At 46.3% G+C, this 24,340-nt stretch overlaps 3 protein-coding genes across 6 annotated transcripts in view; 2 read left to right on the top strand and 1 right to left on the bottom strand.

Annotated features, from left to right (window-relative positions):
* Positions 1–2,093: 2,093 nt before the first annotated feature.
* Positions 2,094–3,548, top strand: LOC132457494 (uncharacterized). The gene is made up of 2 exons (XM_060051749.1): positions 2,094–2,670; positions 2,917–3,548. Exons 1-2 carry the CDS (start codon positions 2,247–2,249, stop codon positions 3,378–3,380), a joined length of 888 nt encoding a protein of 295 aa, XP_059907732.1. The 5' UTR covers positions 2,094–2,246; the 3' UTR covers positions 3,381–3,548.
* A 3,368-nt stretch (positions 3,549–6,916) lies between these two features.
* Positions 6,917–24,340, bottom strand: part of slc35g2a (solute carrier family 35 member G2a) — a 31,457-nt gene continuing 14,033 nt past the window's right edge. The window contains exons 1-2 of one of the 3 annotated variants that reach the window (XM_060052618.1): positions 10,927–11,293; positions 6,917–8,706 (exon numbers count right to left, since the gene is read on the bottom strand). In XM_060052618.1, the coding sequence (XP_059908601.1) occupies positions 7,238–8,674 (1,437 nt within the window). In that variant the 5' untranslated portion in view covers positions 8,675–8,706; positions 10,927–11,293 and the 3' untranslated portion in view covers positions 6,917–7,237. The other 2 variants (XM_060052620.1, XM_060052617.1) reach the window with 2 other exon arrangements.
* stag1a (STAG1 cohesin complex component a) overlaps positions 22,970–24,340 on the top strand; it is a 38,393-nt gene continuing 37,022 nt past the window's right edge. For both annotated transcript variants that reach the window (XM_060052613.1, XM_060052612.1), the window contains exon 1: positions 22,970–23,153. The gene's annotated coding sequence lies outside the window, so the exon portion shown is untranslated. The remainder of the gene's footprint in view (positions 23,154–24,340) is intronic.

Here is a 24,340-nt window from a genome sequence, read left to right as displayed (position 1 = left end):
ACACACACACACACACACACACACACACACACACACACACACACACACACACACACACACACACACACACACACACACACACACACACACACACACACACACACACACACACACACACACACACATACATGCACCATATGGAGTCACTGATGTAATCACCACCTCCATGCTTTTGTGCTCAAATGTAAAGACTGAGTGTGAGACCTAACAGGGTCCAGACTGTGCGACTTACTGGGGGCTGTAAGTGTTAGTCATTGCTTTGTAGTGGTGGAAATACATACTCAACGTGCGATATTATGTCGGGAATGGAAGCTTTTTCATCCTCCTGTGTAGCAATACTGTCCTTGGTACTCGGCGTGATTTCTTTAGCGTGTTACCAGGATTGCCATGCAATGTCAGTCTTTCTCTCCGTTCCTCCTCAGACAATGTCCATATTATAGAGAATGTTTCACATACAGCCCTGTGTGTTGAGTAAGGACATAAATCTTTACACATTACACATTGGTCGCGTAATTGGCTGTTTAAAATGGTGTGTGTGTGTTTTGTCTGTGTGGTAGGTCATTTGAACTTTCCTTTAGACGTGGTGTGTGTGTGTTTGTGGATCTATCGGTGGCTTGGGGGGATGGGGGCCAGTTCAAGGTGTATTCCACTGACTAACTCTACATGTCCTCTCTATTTGTCAGCTTTGCTAAGGGGGAGAATATAAAATCATATTTACTCATATCAAAATATATTAATTTTCAATGGGTCCCCTAGAACCACTTCCTGAATGCCGGCAGTTCTTTCAAGGATGTCTGCAAGGCGGTAGCTCAAAATTGACTTTTCGATAATAATTAGTTAACTAGTCGTGTGTGTCTGTATGTGTGTGTGTGTAACACTGCTGGATGTCAGGTTCATTAGTGTGAGGAACATTGTGTCATTTTTATGTTTGTTGTTACCTTATTCACAAAGTCTGTGTGTGTGTGTCTACACGTCCTCTCTATTTGTCAGCTTTGCAAAGGGGGGGAAATATAAAAAAATATTTACTTATATTGAAAGATATTCACTTTCAACGGGTCCCCCTATTACCACTTCCTGAATGCCGGCAGTTCTTTCAAGGATGTCTGCAAGAACGTAGCTCAAAATGGGCTTTTCGATAATAATTAGCTGACTAATTGTGTCTGTCTGTATGTGTGTGTAACACTGCTGGATGCCAGGTTTACTCGAGTGAGGAACATCGAGTTGGTTAATTGCTGGTCCTTGCTGTCCCCTGGCTGTCTCTACCTGCTCAGTAAACACAGCCAGGGGAGGTGGATAGAGGGTGAGTGAGTTTACTTTAGTGGAAGCGGCCAATTGTGGTTGGTGGCTCTCTGAGCCACTGTTTGATTTCGGAAACTTTGCTTGTCGATATACAATATACAAGCATACTCATTATATTGAATCGCATATAAAATTTAGTCACACACACTCACAGATACTTGTTAACTCCATATTCAATTGCCACACACAATATTTAACATCAAACAGACACACATACGGAAACAATGAATCCGATTTGCCCTTCTATCGGTATTCCTGGTATTGTTCCCTGGTTGCACGCCCCATATGCAGGAAGCTACTCTGGAAGATGGATGTAACTGGGCCAAAGGTGCCAAACATAGAAAGAAAACACACTGAACAGCAATTATAATTCCACAGAGAGAGAGCGAGAGAGAGAGAGATCAAGGGGACTCTCTACCATCCTTCTCTTGTTCAGCCTCCCCATTCTGCTTACGTCCAGTGTTCCTTTCTCGCTCTCTCTCTCTCTCTCTCTCCCCCTCTCCCTCTCCCTCTCCCTTCCCTCCAGACAATTCTTTCACTGCTTTCTGTTGACATGACTCATGGCTGTCGCATCACAATGATGCCCTTTTCTGTGACATTTTACAGGGGTTTAGTGCCAGCTGGACATTACTGCTGTTTGACAAACTTTGCAAACATATTGACCAGAATTTAAAGTACCACTGAATTTCAATTAATTCCTCAAAACATTTTTTTTATGTATTTTTGCCAGGTTTTGGGTTGTTTACACTAGAACACACTGGCAGGTATTGGGTTGTTTACACTAGACTACACTAGAGCTACAAGTCTACTAAACTACGGGTCGTCAAATGGGTTTTCTAGGCTGGTAGGTGGTTTAGGTTGGAGGGTGGGGGCCCAATATTATGCTCTTTCATAGGGCCCAAAATCTCTAGCGGCGCCCCTGCCTCCACCAACGCAACCCCAAACACATGACTCAGTCAACCACGGCCCTGCCCACCTCCCATCTCTGCCCCTCCCTCCTCATGCACACTGGCTTCATAAAAAGAAGCAACACACACACACACACACACACACACACGCACACACACACGCACACACACCCTGAGTGTGTGTGTGTGTGTGTGGAGGTGGATGTGGAGGTGGAGGGAGACTGCATCTCCACATACTCTTACCATCAAGGGAGTGTTCAACTTTCTCAGTCAGAACTCCAGACCCCACTAAAGCGTGTTGGCATTGCGGTGCAAGTGAGCAGCATGTCCGTGTACGTGGTCCGGTGGGGCGCGCTCTTGTTGTGCTGGAGCTTCTGTGTGAGTGCAGTGTCTGTGGCGGGACAGGAGCCGAACTGCGACGACTATGACGACAACAACGAGATCCCCCAGGACCGGGAGGAGGGTGAGTGTACCTGTTGTAGCTATGGTTCCTCTGGTTGTCCTGGCCTACACCTTTCCTTCTTCCTCTTGACTTACCTGGCTGGCCTGAGAAAGATGATTGTGATTACAAAGGTCTGATTTCCGTCTGTCTGTCTGTTTTTCTTTTTGTCCATTCATTTGTCCATATAGCAATCGTTTAAATGTTTCTATTTTGTGTGAAGTTGTCCACACTGATTTAATGGGTACCCCTTCTTTTCCCACCCATAAGGGCCGTCTCCTGCTACCCCATGCCTGGCTGCCGATCTCCCCCGCTGGGACAAGCTTTTCATCGCCCTGGAGGACTCCCACATGCGGCAGAACATGCTGCTGGACACCCTGAAGCAATGCTGTGGGGGGGCAACCTCTCTTAGCCCCAAGCTGGAGCAGCTGGCCAAGGGGGCCTGCCAGCCTTGTCGTTCACCCGACCTGGAGTCAGCGTGCCCGGGGCAGTTAGGTCAATCCAGCCTCAGGCTACTTCGAGGCCTACTGGTGGAGATGCGGGAGGAGGAAGCGGCGTTGAGGGAAAGGAGGATGAATGCCACGTTACAGCAGCTCTTACAGGCCAGCCGGGAGCTGAGTACACACTTACAGAGGCTGGAGATTAACCTCGCACGGAGCGAAGAGGCAGATGCAGTGGCTGGACCATCAGGAGCCGGGGCGTTGATGAAGCAGAGTCCAGGTGGGCGGGGCTGAAGACTGAAAGCAGCAGGAAGTGGAGTTACCGACGCATCGGCCATCGAAGTGGATAAAGTGGAGAAGGCCATGGTCACCAGTGGGGATACGGACACTGCGTTCAGCTAAGCAAGCTCATGGGATAGTTTCAGGACAACCAGGGAGGAACAACATGGAGAGTTAATCAAAGAGAGGGTGGGATTTAGGACCCTTGACAACACCTTGGAAGAAAAGTGCATTTCATAACTGAAGGTTTTATAAAAAATTAGGGCTGTCAAGCGATTAAAATATTTAATCACGATTAATCGCATTAATGTCATAGTTAACTCGCGATAAATCATATTTTTTTTTACTATGCTAAATATCCCTTGAATTCTTTGTCCCATTAATTTTTCTCATTTTAATGCTCTTATCAACATGGAGAAGTGCATCGGCTTGCCTTGTGCCAATGTTTTTTTATTGATAACAACATTGGCATATACTGATCAAAACAGGACGGTACAAAAAAAAAGGCTATAATGCAATTAAACGATGAAGATACAAAGATATGCCTTGAACATAGCAGTCAGGCTACTGCTTCTTTGTTTTGAGCCCAAAAAAAATAAATAATGAAATGTTTTTTACATAATAATAATTTGCGTTAATCGCGCGTTTAAAAAATTAACGCCGTTAAAAATGGTTTGCGTTAACGGCGTTAATAACGCGTTTTACTGACAGCTCTATTAAAAATATATATTTGCAAGAGGGCCTGGCTGTTGGGTGTGATTTTAAGACTTAGTCTGGTGGAAAATAACATTGTACATGTTTTTTAAAGAATACAAACTCCTTAAACCAACTAATAAGTCCGCCTGAAAGGGCTCCACCCTCCACCCACAAGGGTGTGTGTGTGTGTGTGTGTGTGTGTGTGTGTGTGTGTGTGTGTGGGTGTGGGTGTGGGTGTGGGTGTATGTGAATAGGATAGTCTTTATTGTCCCTGAGGGGCAATTTGGTTTGCTAACAGTAGCAGCAACACAACGATTCACATCATAAAAAAAAAACATACAGTAGATGTCATCCTGATAAAATTGTAATGAGATAAAAAGCAGAAGAAGAGTCCATCAGTCCTTTGGTAAAGTGTGCGTGCAATAGCAGCTAAACCTACAGCTAACAGAACAAATCATCTCAGATATCTGTTTGATTTGGCCCTCCTACGGAAAGTGTACCTCCTCTCTGATGGCAGGAGTCGTATCTCTTCCTGAAAGGGGTGTGGAGGGTCTGCCAGAATGGCCTTTGCCCAACTTGATAAACATAGCCAAGATTAGTAAAGTTGGTGCCAATAGTCTTTTGGCAAAGTCTGACAATCTTTCCCAGTATATTTTTGTTACTCTTGCTGTGGCAGCCAAGCCAACAAATCATTGCAAAAATAAAAAGGTCCCCCTATTTTAAGATGCAGTCAGTGTTGGCATCAAAAGTTTTTTGTCATCCAGGATGATGCCCAAGTTCCCATACTTACTTCCTGTATCCACAAGTATACCATTGATAAAAGTCTGTGCCGTCGGCTGTGACTGTAGGGTTTCGGCGCAAGTCGATGAGCATCTCTTTTCTCTTAGAGACATTGAGTTGCAAATATGAGTCATCACACCATTGGATTAAGTTGTCCAAGACTGGACCATGGCCAACCTCATGGTTCTGTAGGAGGCTGACAATCACTGAATCGTCAGCAAACTTGGCTATGAACCTTGACTCAAATATACGTCGGTCTCAAATATATTGGTGTCGACTAAGAGCACAAATAACAAAGGCGAGAAAGGCACCCCTGAGGTGATCCTCGATTAAACACATCAGGGCCTCAGACAACGTGTCAATATCACAGCTTCTCTGTGACCTCATTGTCAAGAAGTCAACATGTAGTGCCAAAGTCAAAGCCATATGTTTCAGAAAGCTTGCGAGCTACAATATGCGCTGCTTGCAGTTGAAAGCTGACGAGAAATCGACAAGGCATAAGCGGCATATGTGTCTTCTTGCCCTCCAGGTGCGAAACAGCCAAATCCAGCAATGTTGCTCTGGCATCCTCTCCCCCTTTCTTGGCTTGATACGCGAATTGGAGCGAGTCAATTATGTTGTGTGTCATGGCCAGTGTGTGTGCATGGCCTCTTCACGATTTGCGCAAAACCTTTCATAACTAATGAGCTAACTGCCACGGGGCAATAATCCTTCAACACCTTCCTTTGGTGACAGAACCTTGGTCACTGGAACAACTCTATGTGTGTGTGTGTGTGCGCGCGTGTGTTTGTCATGCCTGCGTGCCTTTATACAGTGCCTCGGTCTATACATTCACAAGTAAACACTATTAAAGTAAGGAAAATCTGTTAAACTTTATAAGCAATGTAATACTATTGAGTGGTTTTATGAGTTAATTACCATGGTGGTACTGTTCAAACAGACCGCAGCAGAATCCTGGGTAAGTGGCCATGGTTCAACCATGACTCCTTCTTATTAGCAACCTGAAAGCTGGATTTATCACATTATGGGATGCTTATAGCTGAAGTCCAGCCAGACCCATGCTGTGAAATTCTCTCACTCTCACACACTATAATGTACAAAACATCTGAATCTGCTCATTCAATAAAGTGTCTGTATGATTTTGTTAAATGGAAAGAGACAGGAAAGATTCAGACATGAATAAGTGGGGTTGAGTTGACGCCCACTGATGTCAAATTAATCACCTTAAGGGAAGAGACACTCTATAGTGTCTATAAATAGAAAGAGTATAACGAGAAAATGTAATACAACAAAGGAAGAGGCAGAAAATTAGGAAAGTACTTTGGAGTACTTCAGGGGGTGCTCCTCGAAGAGAGAAATCAATTACATTTTGAAATCTAGACAAAAGAAAATCTAGGAAAGTGCAAGTGTTTTTTAGTTTGACTGGTGGTTGTTAAGCCTGACTGCTTCTGTAACCACAGAGTGAAAGTGAGAGAGGGAGACTCCATGAGGACGAAACCCCTCATCATCCTTTCTTCTCATCCTCATTCGTCCCTCTTTCATCCTCTCCTCCTACTTCTCCTCTCTGTACGATTTCCCTCATCCATTTCGGGTTTCATCTCAAGATTCAAGATTCAAAGGGTTTTATTGGCATGGAAAACAGAGGTTTACATTGCCAAAGTACAAATGTAAAATACATAGCAATAAACCAAATGATACAGCACAAAATTAAGAAATTTAATTAAATGGTGTAAAATAATGATACCAATTTATCCTTTCTATGCCTACAGTTCACTTTACTCTTTTCTTCACTATTGATTTTTCTTTCCTTTTCCATGTATTCTCTAGAACTTTATACCTTTATATTTATACACGTATATATACATATTTCACCAGGGCAGCAAAGCTATGGGCCCTGTAAACTATACAGCCAACACACGCACACACACACACACACACACACACACACACACACACACACACACACACACACACACACACACACACGTGAAAATACATGTCACACACACACTCGCACACACGTACACACACACACACACACACACACACACTGGAACAGAGACATCAGCCTTCAGTTCACAATAGAGAGATTTAATGTCACATCACTTAGGTCACCAGAACAGACACAGCACAATATTGCCACTACCCCCAGCAAAGAAGTACGATTACAAAATAGATCATTCTCACATCGATATTTCCGAAGTCTATTATGTACACCCTCATCATCCCAGACAGAGCAATTCCACACTGAGCTTCCCACTGGTAGGGGCAAAGTGTGATTGTGACTAGCGGGAGAAGAAAAGAACAAGGAAAAATGGAGACGCGGTGTGTGTGGTGAGAAGGAGGAAGGCTTTGTGCAGACGAGCAGCAAAAACGGCACGCGGCCGCTGTGTCGTCTATTTGATGGGAGAGTCCAGGATCTCCTCGTACTCCTCCCGCTGTTTCCTCCCCCCGGCTCCATGCGAGGGGAGGAGCTTCACCGTCACCAGCCAGCCCACGCTCAGCACCACCATGACGTCCCCGACCACCTCCGGGGCGAAGGGGACGGCGGGCAGCACGGCCAGCTGCAGCAGCGCCGCCACCGGCACCTCCAGGCTCAGCGAGGCCGACACCAGCGCCGGGTGCAGCCGGGTCAGGGCATGGGTGGTGCCCAGGAAGCCCAGCACGGAGGCGGCCACCAGCCCCGCCATCAGACCCCAGACGGGGACGCCGCCGGGCATGGAGGGGGAGGGCCACGCCCAGCCCCCCTGCAAGAGGACCATGGAGGCCGGCGCCAGCAGGCAGCCCGTCCAGCTGACGGTGAAGAGGGCGGTGGCCAGGCCCACGCGCTCCTTCAGCGAGCGGTAGCTGACCAGCGCCAGGGCCATCCACAGCCCCGCCATGGCCGACAGGGACCAGCCGAACGCGGCCCGCCAGAACGCCACCGGGTCGGCCAAGGCGGCGCCGCCGGGGGCCTCCGGCTGGTCGGCCGCCGGCAGCAGCGTCAGTCCCAGCCCGCAGACCCCCGTGACGAGGGCGACGCCGTCGGCCAAGCCCAGCCTCTCCTCCAGGAGCAGGAAGGTGAGCGCGGCCGAGAGCGCGCTGGTGGCCAGGCGGCCCGTGGGGGTGGCGTACTCGGTGGCGGCGAAGGCCAGGGAGGCGGAGGCGCAGCAGAGCGACAGGGAGTAGGTCAGGCCGTAGCAGAGGAGGCGCAGGCGGTAGCCGGGCGGGCCGAAGGGGTTCTCGCCCCGCTGCAGGGGCGCGGCCACGGAGAGCAGCTGCGCGGCGGAGCAGACCAACACCAGCAGGAGGGGCGAGAGGCCGAAGCGCTCGGACGCCAGGCGGGTGAGGAAGACCAGCGCGCCGTGGGCCAGAGCCGCGCCCAGCAGCAGCGCCCACGTCCACCGCGACGCCGACACCGAGGCCTCGCCGAAGCTCGCCAGCTGGCCGCCGACCCCCTTCCCGGGGCCTTTGACCCCCACGGAGGAGGAGGAGCCCTCGCCGGCTCCGCCTCCTCCGAGCACCCCCCCGGCTCCCCCCCCGCCGCCCGCGCCCTGGAGGGCTCTCAGCGGGGTGCCCTTCTCCTTCTCCTTATCCCTGGAGCCGAACAGAGTCTGCGGCCACTTCCTGGCCTCCGTGAGCTTGGTCCTGTCCGAGGTCTCGTCCAGGAAGGAGCCGAAGTCCTCGAAGGAGGGCGCGTCGTCGTAGCCCTCGTCCCCGGGCTGGGGGGAGTGGGTGTGGACCCCCGGCTGGGGGGAGTAGGGGGCCCGGGTGGCGTATTGGGCGGTGACCGTGTGCGGGTGGATCTTCACTCTCTTCTTGGCGCCCGGGCCCAGCAGGTGAGCAGACTCCATGGCAACGCCTCGAGTCGACAAGGGGCGGGCACCTGGGAGAGCGGAGAGTGACATAGTGTCAACTTCTTTGGTATAGTGCTTCTATATATATCTTACTTGTAGCGATACACTCACTCCTTTGATGTACCCAGCAAAGGAGAATTACACAATATACGAATCTATGACGCAACTACATTAATGGTAGAAAGCTGCTCTGCACATGTTTTTTAGTGGGTCTTACTGCCAAAAACATTTGCCGCACCAGTATTGATAATATGCTTTGATTGTTCTTAGCCTCACCATTGAGCTCACCAAGGGTGACTTCACAGGGTCATTGTAACAGTTATAACAGCCTCAGTCTCAGTGCCTGCAATCCAGATAAAACTTGAACCAGATCCATAATATTGAACAAACAAAGGCATGAGAGACACACACACACACACACACACACACACACACACACACACACACACACACACACACACACACACACACACACAATGCACATACCCATTACTGCCATAAAATCCAGTGTAACATTGGCTTATTAAACCTATAGGTTACTACAGAACACAAGAGTTCCAAAAACCACACATAGTTTATAGCTAGTCATTATGATTATGGTTTAGTGGGGTATAGAAACCACAAGTTTGATTTAAGATATAAGGCTTGGCAGAGTAGGCATACTGTCCAGGTCCATTCAAGACAGAAAGGTGTTTTCTTCTTTAAAATGCTCATTAGCACATAAAAAAAATGTATACTGCCATTCTGGGATTTGAGCTGGTCGCACCTAATAGATGACATCTCTACAGATGTATTTTTTTGATAATAATTATCTGAGCAATTCACACTATTTGGCATATACGCCATGTAGCATATGAATACCATAAAACGATGGTCAAATCATTATTATCGTTAATAAAATGTCTGTTAACATTTGCCTGCTTCACCAATGTTTCAAACACGGGCCTATGTGGCAAGCCTTTAACGGAATATGATGGAATGAATGTTTTGGATTGCTGCCCTTGTGTCGCTCGCCATCAGGGTGACCGATGCGCTCAGCGGTCGTAGTTTTATCACCGATGCAGCCCCGCGCGCAACGCGCGCGCACCGCGCTCCCGTTCTCGTTGGCAGTGTGGAAAGAAAAATCTAATTTGGATTGCTGCCCTTGTGTCGCTCGCCATCAGGGTGACCGATGCGCTCAGCGGTCGTAGTTTTATCACCGATGCAGCCCCGCGCGCAACGCGCGCGCACCGCGCTCCCGTTCTCGTTGGCAGTGTGGAAAGAAAAATCTAATTTCACACACCCCTGGGTCCGCTGTTAGCGAGCATGATCATGCCTTTAGGGTTTGCCCATCCACATGCATCTTGACTGGGAATCACTTCAACCAGAACTCAGTGAACTTTAATGATGCAGTACTTGTGTTCTTACATAACAGTATATTATACCGATACATTAATTAGCTATTATCATAGGCCTTTTATCTCGGGATATATACGTGAATCAGGAATTATAGCTCACGTTGTAGGCCTACGACTTGACATTCCCGCGTGTCTTTGACATATCAATCAATGTCGAGATTACGCACGATCTTCAACGCATACAACATTAAAGAGACAACATATTATATTGTATTATCTTATATTAGGACTTATATTGTATATAACATATTTGACGTAAATCCCGGAGATGTGATGTGATGCTTCTTGTTGGCGACAACAATCGCTCGCGCCAACCTGGTACGAGCGCGTGTGAGTCAACTCAAGGTTATTTTGGTGCCTCGCAGACGCCCAGACACCAATAGGATGAGGAGGAAATCAGCAAGCGCCCTCATACGTACGCACATGCGGACGCACGCACGCACGCACGCACGCACGCGACCGTTCCAAATAATAACAGCAATGAATGAACGGAACGACACTGATCATGACAGATGAACAAAGTGATAGTACGGATACGAAACCACATTGCCGTTAAAGTCACGCGCACACCCATCGTGTGTGTTTGTCGAAAAAACATGGCGTGACGAATTCATGAATGGAAAACGAAGCGCGCGCTCGATCACATGGAGGAAGCCTGTACCTGATTTCACCCAATCATTAGTAACGCTCGACTTTGACCCTTCACGATACCTCCAGGCGATGACCGGATTGTGTTGTGAGGAGTTTCCCAATCAAAATGATCGATATGACTCGCGGTTCGCAGGCTCGTGAACCATGACGTTACTGTCGTGGCGCGTGTACCTGGCTGCAGCGAGGCGCAGCTCCACTCACCTGCTTCTCTCGCGACGAGTCGATCCCACCACCGGCAGTGTGTAGACTTCACACAGCTCGATCCCGAGTCATTTGCCTGACACCTGCATTACCGTCACGGTGGAGAGAGAGAGAGGTCCGTTGCTCCATGACCACTTGTTTCTGTGTATATAGCCCACACCTCGCCGTTTCGCCCTGCGACACTGACTCAACCTGTCTGGAGGGATGCGCGCTGCACATCCGCCCGAGTCGGGCGTCAACCTCGACTAGGCGTTTTTTTATGGTCTCGGACTCGACAATCGCGATTAGCACATAGAGATGCTGCTTTCCGGCTCCAGAGAAAGGGAATGAGAGCGAGAGAGAGATCTAATAATGATGTCTGAGCATGCGTAAAAACTTCATTGGCTGAAGAGAATATCTGATCAGAATATCCTATTTCTATGATACATAAACTATGAACTATGAACTAACATAGTCACTATCACTATACAGTGACATTGGTGTGTGTGTACCAGCACTAATGGGGTTAAATACAATACACTAACTAGAAGATTAATTTCATGTTTGTGTACTCTTTTGCTCTACCAGCGTGTATGCACTTGTGTGTGCATGCTCATGTATGGTGTGTCTGTTTGTGTCAGTGTGTGCGTGCTCATGTGTGTGTGCTTGTGCGTGTGTGTATGCCAGTGTGTGGCTGCACATGTATGCGTCTACGTGTGTGTAGGTTGGTGTGTGTGTCGCTTCATGCAGTATCTATATTTTATGACTACCCTTCTGCATCTATTCTAGGAATAGAATGCAGGTTTTTTTTTTCTCTCAACCGACAAACCCTCCAATCTCCCTATCTCCCCCCCCTCTTTACCCTCCACTCTCTATCTATCCATCCTGTCTCCCCTGGCCTTCCCATAGTGCACCTGCTGTGCTACATTATAATAGTGCAAAGCCACTAGCACCACTGTCTGCCAGTAATTGTATTTGCGCAGTTAACTAATGGCGCAGGTTGTTCTGTGTGCTCATGTTTGGCCCTATTAGCCCTTCCTCCTAATGCACCTGTGTGGGCAGACCACAGACCAAACCATTCATTACCATAGCAACCCTTCCCCCCCCTGTCGTCAGACCAGAACCGACCTCTGGGTGTCTTCTCTACAGCGATCAGGGTAATTCACTGTGAAGGTTTTGTGTCGGTGTAATGGTAAACAATGCAAACAGCGAGCCGAATAGAGTATGTATCAAGTGCAAATGATCCGTCTCTATAATGGTGTGGGGTGGATGGTGTGGCAGGGTGTGGTATGGTATGGTATCATATAGTATAGAGAGTATAGAGAAGGATAGATGGTATGGTATGTTATAGTAGAGTAGGGTATAGTATTGTATGGCATAGTTTGGCATAGTGTAATATACTAGTTGGACTACGGGGTTACATTGCCAAACCTCAGCAGACCCCCTTGGGAGAGATTGACTGACTAACTCAAGACATCAAGGGCAACAGTAGAGACCGTTCATTTAGAGTGTGGTTACATAACTGAATCATGAATCATGAAAAACCTGTCAATCCCTAGATGGATAAAATATGTACCTATTATCATAATATTGAAATCTGCGTGAAAGCGATGTATTTGTATCTTTCCATTAACTATCTTTCCAAGGAACAGTGGCTACTGGCTGCAGGCTATGAGCTGAAGGCTACCTCCCCAGGGAACTCAATAGCTCTCAGACCGCTAGCATGCTGGCAGAGGCTGCTCAATCTGGACCTCCAAGCTTTATCCAATACAAATACTTTACTGTCTCGTCTTTCTTCCTTTTTTACTCTTTATTTCTATCTCTCTTTCTATTATGTCATTTCGTTGTTTTTTTTGTTCCCACTTATGATATTTTGTTCGTTTTTTCGTTTGTTTGTTTGTTTGATTTTTGAACTTGCATTCTTTTATAAAACCTTTAATTATTTTATTCCTCTGCCAGCCTGCCATCGACCTTGGCTTCTTTCTGTGTGTGTGTGTGTGTGTGTGTGTGTGTGTGTGTGTGTGTGTGTGTGTGTGTGTGTGTGTGTGTGTGTGTGTGTGTGTGTGTGTGTGTGTGTGTGTGTGTGTGTGTGTGTGTGTGTGATTGTTGGTTTGTGTTTGAGTGTGTGCGTGTGTTTGTGTGCGTGTGTATGTGTTTGTTTGTGTGTATGTGTGTGTGTGTGTTTGCGTGTGCATGTGCACACCAGAGGTCTGTCTTTCTCTCTCTTTATCTGGAAGAAGAGTATGCAGCGTTTCCATGGTTACAACGAGAAAGAGAACACAAGGCCTTGCTATTTAAAGTTCCCTTTAGGTCTACTCAAACTGTCTGTGTCCAGGTGTGGTTTGGAATGTGTGTGCATCAAGACCCAGTGAGTGACTGGGTGGCCGTCAAGTTAACTGCCTGAATGGATTCAACAGATCAGCAGAAGTCTAGGTAGAGCCAGGGGAGGAAGAAGAGGGAAAGGAAGGGGAAACGAGAGGTGAAATATAACAGAGTTACTCTAGTATCGGGTAGGCCGTTGCACTGAGATTGGTGGAAACTCGATTGCAATGCGTTAAGTATACTGCAAATCTGATGAGGAAAATTGTGTCTGTCGGTGGAATGAGAGGATTCTGTTTGAGTGGGATGAATCAACACGGAAAGGGGAAGTGTGTACGAGAGAGCGTAAACTGGACAGACTTTAAGGCAGACGGTGTGGAAGGCTGTTCATGAGACTGTGGGATGGCTGGATGGACTGCGTGGAAGGTGTTGGGAGTCAAGCTGAATATTGAAGTGTGTTATAATCGACTGCGTCGCTCCCCACTTCCAGTGATTTCAGCTCCAAAATGAATAATAGAATATGTTCTGAGGTGTAGGAAAAGGCATAAAACAGTAAAGTTATGCTTAGATCCCCCCCCCCAACACTCTCTCTCTCTCTCTCTCTTTCGGTCTCATGTCTGTTGCCTGGTTACTCCCTTACACATACATTCTCTATTTCTCTGTCTCTATCTCTATAGTACTCTATCCAGCTTTCTATCTGTCCATGTCTATCCATCCTTGGTGAAAGAGACACAGATCACTCGTCAAAGGGGCCCTATTTTATAACTAGATGTAATCTCATTTACTTAAGACCAGCTGCTTCAAAATGGACCTGATGAAGAAAATGATGCTAGATCAGCCTGGGTGCCGCCATGCAGGGGACTGTCCCAACAGGTAGGCAAAGCTCTGTGCATCATACACCTGGGTGGACTCTCCCATTTGTATTGTCCCTAATAATTCGATTTTGAAATGGCTTGTATTGGTCAATCAAGCCTGCCTGATGTGCTTCTGCACACTTTGCAACACTATGGCTAATCGACATTACGCCTGATGGTAAAACAGGGGCCCTTCACAACACTTCACACACGAGTTCCTGCAAAGCCCGATCACGCCGCAGGCTTCCACCATCCATCAGGCAAAGTGATTTTAGATGGACATTAGATAAATTAAATCTTTGCTTGCATTGGTAATGAAGTCTCAGACCATTGACCAATGCTCATATGAAATCACTTCCGGCTGACCACTCAATACTATTTCACTCAGCCGCTCTCTCTCCTCTCCCTCACCTCTCTTCACCCTCTTTCTCTCTTTCTCTCACCTCTCTTCACCCTCTTTCTCTCTTTCTCTCTCTCTCTCTCTCTCTCTCTCTCTCTCTCTCTCTCTCTCTCTCTCTCTCTCTCACTCACTCACTCACTCACTCACTCACTCACTCACTCACTCACTCACTCACTCACTCACTCACTCACTCACTCACTCACTCACTCACTCACTCACTCACTCACTCTCTCACACGTCCCTCTATTATTAGTCAACTCCCCCCTTTGTGTTGCCAACTTTGTCTTCCTTTCTCTCTCTCTCTCTCTCTCTCTCTCTCTCTCTCTCTCTCTCTCTCTCTCTCTCTCTCTCTCTCTCTCTCTCTCTCTCTCTCTCTCTCTCCTCTCTCAATCAAATTCAATGCAGAGGTCTCTCTCTCCCTCTCTCTGGCACCTCTCTTCTCAGATGTACCTATTCTAAGTTTTCTCCACATTAAGTGCGCTTAGAGTCAGACGATACCCCAGATTGATGTTATCCCAGCGGTTTGTGCTGGGTGGATGAGGCCTGGGGATCAGATTGGAGTGCCTATTCCAGTGGGGGAGGAGGAAGGGGGGAATATGAACCACGGAACCACTGGATCAATGTACCAAAGCCGGCAGGAAGAGCCCATTCATCAGCCTGCCTCCATACTGGAGGAAGCGACAGAGGCAGGGGAAGCAGTGCCCGGGATTCATATCAGCTACCCCCACACACAAATCCATATGACCGGATACAGAAACCGTTGTCTGCGCCTGAGTGTGTGTCTGCATGCCTGTACGTTTATTCTTGTGCCCTTGCATGTGCCAAGTCCATACGCATACTTGCCTATTTGCATGGTTGTGTTTGTGTGTGTTCGTATGTGTGTATGTGTGGATGCAACCTTTGTCTAATATACACTGTTGCATGTACATAGTTGCTTCCAATTGCCTAATTTGCCTGCATTCTCATGGACGTCTGTGTGCATATGAAAAAGTGTGCATGATAGATGCATGCCCATATGACCATAAGATGGTTGTATTTTAAGAGAAGGCAATGGTGGGGTAAAGTAACCAATATCTTTGTGGAAATTGACTACGGTAAAAGTCAAAGTCATCCATAAGAAAATCCCTTGAGTCAAAGTAATAAAGTATCTTAAACACAATTGACATAAAGGCAGGCAATGCTTTTGTTTTGGCTAACTTCCTGTCATCTCTCCTTCCTCCAATCATCACCATAAATATGTGTCTTGCATGACTCTTTCCAGGCAGTTTTCCAGGCAGGAATCAGTAGCTTCACCTGTTCCTCCATTGTGTGTCTACATTCAAAAACTGCTGCTGCCCCATTGACTCGCAGAGAGAACTGACCCTATGTGGAGTTATCTCTCCTGATTGGTGCGCAGGTTACCGGAACATTGGATTTTTGTTTTCTTCGGCGGGACCCCTTTTATTAAAGCAAAAGCAAAAGCAAAGTAACAGGAGCCAATTTTCAGAGATGTCTATTGATGACACAGAATTGTCCATAGTAATAGGTATCTGTGATTCAGTTTGAACTAGTCCCAAAAAAATTCAAGATATCAGCAGTGATGTCACTAAAAGTGACACTTGACTCCTCACAAATCCTGAATGACAGTCGCAGACATTTTTTGGCTAGTCATTAGTCAAAATTATAGTTGCAGATATCTCAAACATCATTGTAACCAGAATAATTGTTGTGCAGGACTTTCAAAGATTGAAGAGATTGCTCGCCCTCTTCACCAACTCACGGAGAAGGGTTGATTCAAATGGACAGATTACTGTCAGTAAGCCTTGCAAAACAGTTTAAGATTAGTTTGACGTCGGCCTCCATTCTCGCACATCCTGATCCCCACAAAACTTTCCTTCTAGACACAAATGGCTTTGTGGTGGCTCCTTCCTAGGAAGAAGCGGGGCAGGACTACATCATAGCTTATGCAAGTATGGGTCTGACTAAGCAAGAAAGGGAATATGCTCCAACCAAGGAGTTGCTGAGCATAGCACTGTTAACTAAAAATTTCAAGCACTCCTTGTTCAGCAAAGAGTTTGTGCTGGGGACGAACAATAACTCTTTGAGGTGGTTTCATATTCTCCAGGGTCTAGGCCCAGGGGTGGTGAACCTTAGGCCTTCAGGCCATATAAGCCCTATTAGACCGATTCACCAATTCACAAAAAGCAATTTCTAGAGAGCAATCAATTCCCCCCTGGACAAAATGGGAGGATGTCTGTCATTGACACTTAGCCTTTGGTTTGATTTAGTAAATTAATTTACACATCAACACAACACGATCTTAACTGTCACGCGTGTTGTCATCAGTGATTGACAGGTCTTATAAGCGAGTGGAGACAGATTTTAATACAACGGAACATGGCGAGTAAGAGTTCATGCAGAATGTCGGTCTCTCCAAGAGAAATGGACACACGATGACTTCTTTGTGGAAGTGAAAGGCAGGCCCCATCTGCCTGGTTTGTGGGGGCACGGTGGCTTTCATGAAAAAGCTCAACCTTGAGCTGCCTTTTCCTAAAGGAAAAGCGAGCCCTGGATAAGTTGTCACTCTTTAACGAAGTTTGTGTGGCGAGCTTAGAGGTGAGCGAGCTATTCGTGAATAAGCTAAGTAATTATACTAGACACACACACAATAAGTGGCTAAAGACATGAAATGGATTGTCATGATCTTGATGTTATTTCAATTATGTTAAAAAGGTTATAAAAATATGTACTGATTCTTAACATTTTCAACAGAGGTTATGCGTTCAAATAATTTAGTATGGTCCTTGAGGGATGATGTAAAAATCAATTTGTCCCTTCATAGGAAAAAGGTTACCCACCCTCGAGAGACAGCAAGATAGTTGGAGCAGTGATATGATTTCCGATACCAGATGGTGCATCGTCCGAGGCGAGTACATGCTAATGCCCATGCCCACTCTAGGTTTCATGCTTCCTGCCTGCCATCTCGCCCGCCGAAAGAGGCAGGGAGCCTGCAGTTGCTAAGGCCAAATGTCTGGTACATCATATAAGTTCTCTGGTGCCCCCAGGGCCAGTAAGGACGATTGTGTATGCAGCTAAACATTTTCAGGTTGTTCTCTCAAAATCCCTGGTGCCAAAAGTGTTAAAAGAGTTACATGATTGATGATGCGGGTCATTTGGGGGAACAGAAGTTGCAAGCTGAGGTGGAGGACTGTTTCTACTGGCTGGGGTGGCTTTAGGGATGTCAAGTGTTAACGCCAAGGGTGTGTAAACTGTGGTTCCAGAAAGCAAACTGGACAACTGGTTCGGGCCCCTCTTCAGTCTACAGTAGCCTCAAGGCCATACTAGAGAACGGCTTTTCACATTTTAGGGCAACCACACGGAACCCAGTTATTGATACATTTTCAAAATGGACAGAGGCTATTCCCCTCCCCGACTAGGAAGATCAGACAATTCCCAAAGTTGTGGAAGACAACTTCCCCCACTGGAATAGACACTTCAATCCGATCCCCAGGCCTCATCCAGCCAGCACCAACCGCTGGGATAACTGGGGTATCACTGTGGGTCTTTCGACTGCCCTAATGGTTTTTCTGGGTTGTGTTGCAACAGTTGGACAAATCTAGTAGACGCTATTGTTTGTGGCTGTCTGGAGCTCCGTCTTGACAGCGGTTGATGTTGATGGCGCGTTTGAGAGAGGGTTAAGCTTCCAGGACACATATATAATGCCACGGTGTGTGTGTGTGTACGGAGCTCCGTCTCGTCAGCAGTGTATGTTGATGGCGTCTCTGAGAGAGGGTTAAAGGCTTTGACCGTTTTTTGTATGACCCCAGGTTAATTGTTGACATTGTCTATGCAGAAGTGTAACTCTGCAGTGATTTTTGTTCGGCTCACCTCGTATATTATTACAATCAGGAACTAAGCTAAACTTATTCAATTTAAAATACTAAACAGGCTTTACTGGACGCCGGTGAGAAAGCGTAGGGCGGGTTTGAGTCTTTCGGATCTCTGTTGGCGATGCCAGGCTGAACGAGGTGGTGTTGTCCACATGTTTTTGAGCTAAAGAGCCCTGTGTAGCTATAAAGGGCTCATTATAAAGTAATGAAAGCACAACGATTCTTAGTTTCATAAGATATATACACTTATACTTATTAGTGCTTGCATAATGATGATTATTATATTCAATTTCTGCCAAGTCCAATACACTAGATGCCACTTAATTCTTTTTTTTTTAAGATTTATTTTTGCATTTTAATGCTTTATTATAGAGTGAGATAGAGAAGAGGACATGCAGCAAATGACCACGGGCAGGACTCGAACCCGGGTCAGTGCGTTTAGCTCTACACGGTGAGCCACTGGGGTGCCCCCAATGCCGCTTAATTCAACACAATGTACCTTTAAGGTTTGAAGGTTTAAGTCGAGACCTGTAGTAGCATAGTGTCCTGAGCTCACTCGCGTAGCACTCCTCCTCTCATGCATTTTATATGAACTGAGAGTGAAACACACAAGAGTGTCAGACAGATACCGAAAGAAAGGTGAAGGAGAGTGAGAGGTAGAAGAGGAGGGACAAAAGAAATTTGGGCATAGAGATGGTTAAAAAAGGAAGATGGACTAAATTTGTTGACCGCATTGGCAAGGTCTGTCTCAGTAGAGAAAGAGAGAAAGTGAGTAAGAGAGAAAGAGAGAAAGCGAGAGGGAGGGAGAAATAGTGAGGGAGAGAGAGAGAGATAAGATGAAGACATAAAACAGGCAGCAATGATCTCCAGATTTAGAAGCCTGGAGAGTGATCATAGACTATCTCTCTCTCGCTCTCTCTCTCTTTCTTTCCCTCGCTCTCTCTCACTCTCTCACTCTCTCTCTCTCTCTCTCTCTCTCTCTCTCTCTCTCTCTCTCTCTCTCTCTCTCGCGCTCTCTCCTCGAGGTAGAGAGCAGGTGGCAGATCAGTGCTCTGGTTGTGATTTTCTCTGCGGGTCAGACGTTGCTGGTAACCTCTCCCCCGACCACCACCTCACACCCATCTCTCCCTCCTCTTTTGGTCCTTCAGGGCCAAGGACATTTCATGTATCTCATCCCTGACTATTATAGCAATGGAGCCCAAATGGTACTCGAATGGTGCTCAGCTGGATGGATTCTGTTGCCATGGTGATGGTGCTGGAGGGATAGTGGCGGTGGGGGGGGTGGGGAAGTAAAAGTTTTGCAGTGCACTACACAGACAGCCCTTGATATCTTTGTTCATGTGTGTTGAAAGAGAAACGCATGTGCATTACAAACAGCATGTTATTATAATTACTGGGTTAAGTTGCCATGCCAGCTAAGTTGTACGCTTTAACATTTTAGGAAAGAAGGCTAGCTTTCTGGTGTAATTTTCCTTTTTGCGTGTGCGTGTGTGTGTGTGTGTGTGTGTGTGTGTGTGTGTGTGTGTGTGTGTGCGCGCGTGTCTGTGTGCACGTGGTTGCATGGGAGTGTGCATGTGTGGCTAAACATAAAAATAACATGGATTTTTGTAAGCATATGTATAATTGATCAATATGCGTCTGTCATTTCATAACTCATGAGTCATGACTTCAAATCAAAAAACAGATTCATCACCATCTTATCAATAGATCCTTTGTTGGATTCAAAGCATACACGAATGGTGAAAATCATCTGATACTACCAACCCTTTTCTGTTTGGAGGAGTAGTAGTGTGAATACAGGTATCGTGCATCAAGGATCACGATTTAGGGTTTGATTCTCAATGGGGTCACTGAAGGTAAGACAATATGCACTCAAGTTGCTATAACTAAATAGGCCCATCAAATGGCATATGTATGAAAGACGTGGGGAAGGTTAGACATCTTAAACAAGGATAACAACCTCCTTACCTTGAGGTAGGCATCCTTGAGGCTGCCATTTGGGATCAAACCTGGAACCTTTCGGCTGGAAGTCAAACAATCTCGCCAATAGGACATTCCGCCAGCGTCTTTCTATCTTTATTTCCTTCAGGGGATTGTGCAGCTTGGAGCAGTCCTTGTGCAGTTTGGAGCTGGCCTTATTCTTGTGTAGAATAATGCCTGAGTATGCTTGAATGTTAAGGATAACTTCAGGATTTTAACACTTGGACCCTATTTTGTCATCCTCTTGGGACTAATATGTAGATTTTCTTTGAAATTGGTATTATTAAAGGACAATCATCCAGCTGTAATGGGCAAACAGGCTGCAATGTAATCCTTGAGGCAATTGCGTCCTGTCAATGTACCTCATCACAATCTCAACTAGTTCTGTGGTCCAACACAACAAGCTCTTGACGCACTCCTCTCTCAACTCTCCCATCGTTCTCTTCCAGCAGCAACCCATTTCTCACAAGACTTGGTAGATACGATAACAAACACGCTGGATCAAGCAAAATGTCAACTTTTTTTTTTATTTCTCTGCAGGGATAAATAATGTTGCCAGACACTTATAATTACAATCTGAGTCAGAGAAACAAGCACTTGGGGCACTGTCGCCCAAAAAGATTACACTGCAGGCTGTTTCGCTTATATTGCTGAGTTGTTCGTATTAGTCCTATAGACCCAAAATGATGGGAAAATAGAGTCCAGGTTGAACTTATCCTTCGATTGGCCCTTTGGACCGATTGTTTTGGATCTAAATGCTAGCGAGTGTAAGAACTAAGATGGCTGTCGAATTTAGGCCGTTTTCATCCCTAAACTCGACCAGAGGTTCGTGACGCACTATTCATGAAAATATAAATATGTATTTTCTTTGAGCATGAAAATATATTCCACCCTGGAGGCATAACCGAGCCGGTGATTATAAAGTCTTGTGATTTGCTTTACTTATTTCTGGATTTCTCGATCCGAAGTCTCAGGATGTGGACAGATAAATTACTGAACTGTAAGGTGGAGCATTCATTTATTTTTTGATGCGTGAAGCACTCTTTTTGCTGTAAAAGAGCCATCTCGAGCAGCCCCGACTCATGAAACAAGCCTCCCTGCTTCTGTCAAAACCACATCAACAATTCTCTCTAGAAACTAAGCTTTAAAAGAAAAACATTAGTGACTGGTTTGAGGAATAGACGTAGGGAGTTGGGTGCTAGGAGGGGTCAATATTAATCTGCCTTGCCCTACATTCTTCAAACTGAAGGTGCCAAACACATAAATGTGTTCCCCATTTGAGGGAATGCTATCCGTGAGCATGGAGTGTATTGACAATATATAAACAGTCAATTTGTTTATTTAGAGTAAATTAGCAGTTTTATCCAATGCGACCAACAGTTTTTTTTATCATTAAACAGGTAAGGGTTAGTTAGGCCTGTAGAGTGTGGACATTGGGGCTCTTATCATGGACTTCCTGGTCTGGGAGTTGTACAGAGGAAAAATATATATGCAGATCATTTTAGATTTAATTATTTAGATGAAATTATGATTATTTAGATTACCTTTTAGTTGACCTGCCCTCCAAGTGTGTATTTATGAGGCAGGCCCTGCAGGATCATGAGCAGGGAAATCGACATCCCGAAGACACCGGTACAATAGCTCAGAGCCCCATCTATTAGAGAGCAGTAATGTGATCACAGATTTGAGTGTGTGTTTAATGTGTGCAATTGTGTGTGTGTGTGTGTGTGTGTGTGTGTGTGTGTGTGTGTGTGTGTGTGTGTGTGTGTGTGTGTGTGTGTGTGTGTGTGTGGGTGTGTGTGTGTGTGTGTGTGTGTGTGTGTGTGTGGGGGTCTAGCCCTGGAGCTGGGAGCTGGATGTATCCTTTTGTCATTACGTGATGTTACCGTGGGAAAAAACAACAACAACAGCACATCCATCAGATTAATAGGTGCATGCGTGTGCGCATCCATGTGTGTGTGTGTGTGTGTGTGTGTGTGTGTGTGTGTGTGTGTGTGTGTGTGTGTGTGTGTGTGTGTGTGTGTGTGTGTGTGTGTGTGTGTGTGCCAACATGGATAATGAGTTCATGGAATTGCATTACTTTTTGTTCATCTTTATCCTAATTTTTCTGGTTGCATTGCCAAAGCTAGCACACACACACACGCACACGCACTCGCACGCACACACACACAGAGTCAATCATGACATGGGATTTTCTGATGTAAGAGATACCTCATTCATTCAGATAGAACTGCATTCTCTCGACTCTGTCGTTCAATTGCTAACACTAAACCTCTGTCCCTGTTTCACTGGTTATTTTATCCCTTGTCCCACCCTGTCTCAATGACACACCTCTATGACCTGGATTTCAGCTCGGCAGGTAAGTAAGCAAAGAGACAGAGTGATAGAGTGAGAGAGAGAGAGAGAGAGAGAGAGAGAGAGAGAGAGAGAGAGAGAGAGAGAGAGAGAGAGAGAGAGAAATGATCACACACATACACAGAATGAATATGGCCACAGTCCTCCCCGTTCTCATGTTTGCGCGTCCCCGCTAGTGCTCTGTTGGCGGGGTCTTGCAGTACCTCCCTTTCTGTGCTCGCCCCTGGGCGCGTGTCCGCTATGCTGTGTGTCCGCCAGGGGGCAGCTTTGTCTAGGTCTGAGGCTGCGCCATCACAACTGCATTACAGCGAGAAAAATACCACCAGATGGCAGTTTAGGATTGCTGCTCTTCTCCAAGGCGCGGTTCCGCTCGCACGGCCAATTTTCAATATTAAAATACGCACAATATTAAAACAAATATCGACTTATAATTTCGGAAGTTGATAATTGAGCCAGCGATGGTCGTTAAAGGTGAGTGTTTTGTGTTTTGGTCATGTTTTGTGCAGAGGGAAGGGAGACGGAGCACAGATTAAAGATGGTGGACACAAGACGGGGAAGGCTGGTTAGTTGGGGGATGGGCACAGCAGCTAACGGAGGTGAATGTGCTTTCGCTCTTCCTTCGCTACATTATAGCTCAACCATTAGCTCGCCAGCTAGCTCAAACCTTTCGGCAATACAACTTGCTGGGTGGCAAGTGATGGCCCCAACGATGCCCGCTTTGACACCATTTAATCATCCGGCTCTGGAGTTTCGCTTGTCAACAAATAATAAGGAGCCATGCGCTGTGACGTGGTGTGGTGTGCTTTGCAAGGCACAGAATTAAAAGCATCACCCTCATCTTTCTTTTTCCATTGGCAAACGCATATTGGGTTGCTCTTGTCTTTTCATCTTGCCAGTGTCTTGGTTGTATTTGATGCCAATGCTACTTGTCACGTTGTTTGCAGAGTTTCGTTCCCAGTCAATACTGTTTTGCTCTTTACGCAGCCTCCTAGGTTTGGGATGTGTGATCTGATTTTTCTCTCCCTTCTCTTGGTTGCTACACTATGAGGAAGTAAATAATAACCCCGAGGTTCTCTTGTCACAAGTTCGCAGACGAGTAATGTCTCTCCCCCCCCCCTCCTATCGTCTGCTTGCTGCATATCATAAAGTAAAAAGATGTGTCTAATGAACTTATTCGTGCGTTAAATTATTATGGCACATATGTCCACCTTCCCGCCCACTTCTGTGCGGGAACTAGGCAATGTTGAGCGGTGAACGTGAGTCACAGTGGAGGGGGATGGGCTCCTGGAACCGTTTTGCTGTTTGAATAGGCTTGCAGACAAGTCCTTAGATGCTAGACACTAGACTTAAAGGCTATACAGCTGTGTTGGGGACATTTGACAGTGGGTCAGAGAGCACCCTCTGGCACTACGATTCCCTGGCTGTTGCATAACTGCTTTGTTTACAATCAGAGCCATGTGATCACTGTGCAGAGCAGACTGTACTTTTTCTGACCAGCGCTTGTTTATTTTGAACATTTCGATTATCACCTGAATGTCTTTCACGAAATATGGGACTCAACATCTGCGTTTTTAATTTTATTTTAATATCTGCCTTCTGACAGTTGGGGAGGCTTTTTTATTTTTTTGCTAACCGTCGTTATCCAGTGACCTGGGCTC

The sequence above is a fragment of the Gadus macrocephalus genome, chromosome 5, assembly GCF_031168955.1.
Source record: "Gadus macrocephalus chromosome 5, ASM3116895v1".
NCBI classification, from domain to species: domain Eukaryota; kingdom Metazoa; phylum Chordata; class Actinopteri; order Gadiformes; family Gadidae; genus Gadus; species Gadus macrocephalus.
The sequence above is the reverse complement of the archived record's forward strand: the minus strand, read 5'-3'. Positions and strand labels throughout refer to the sequence as shown.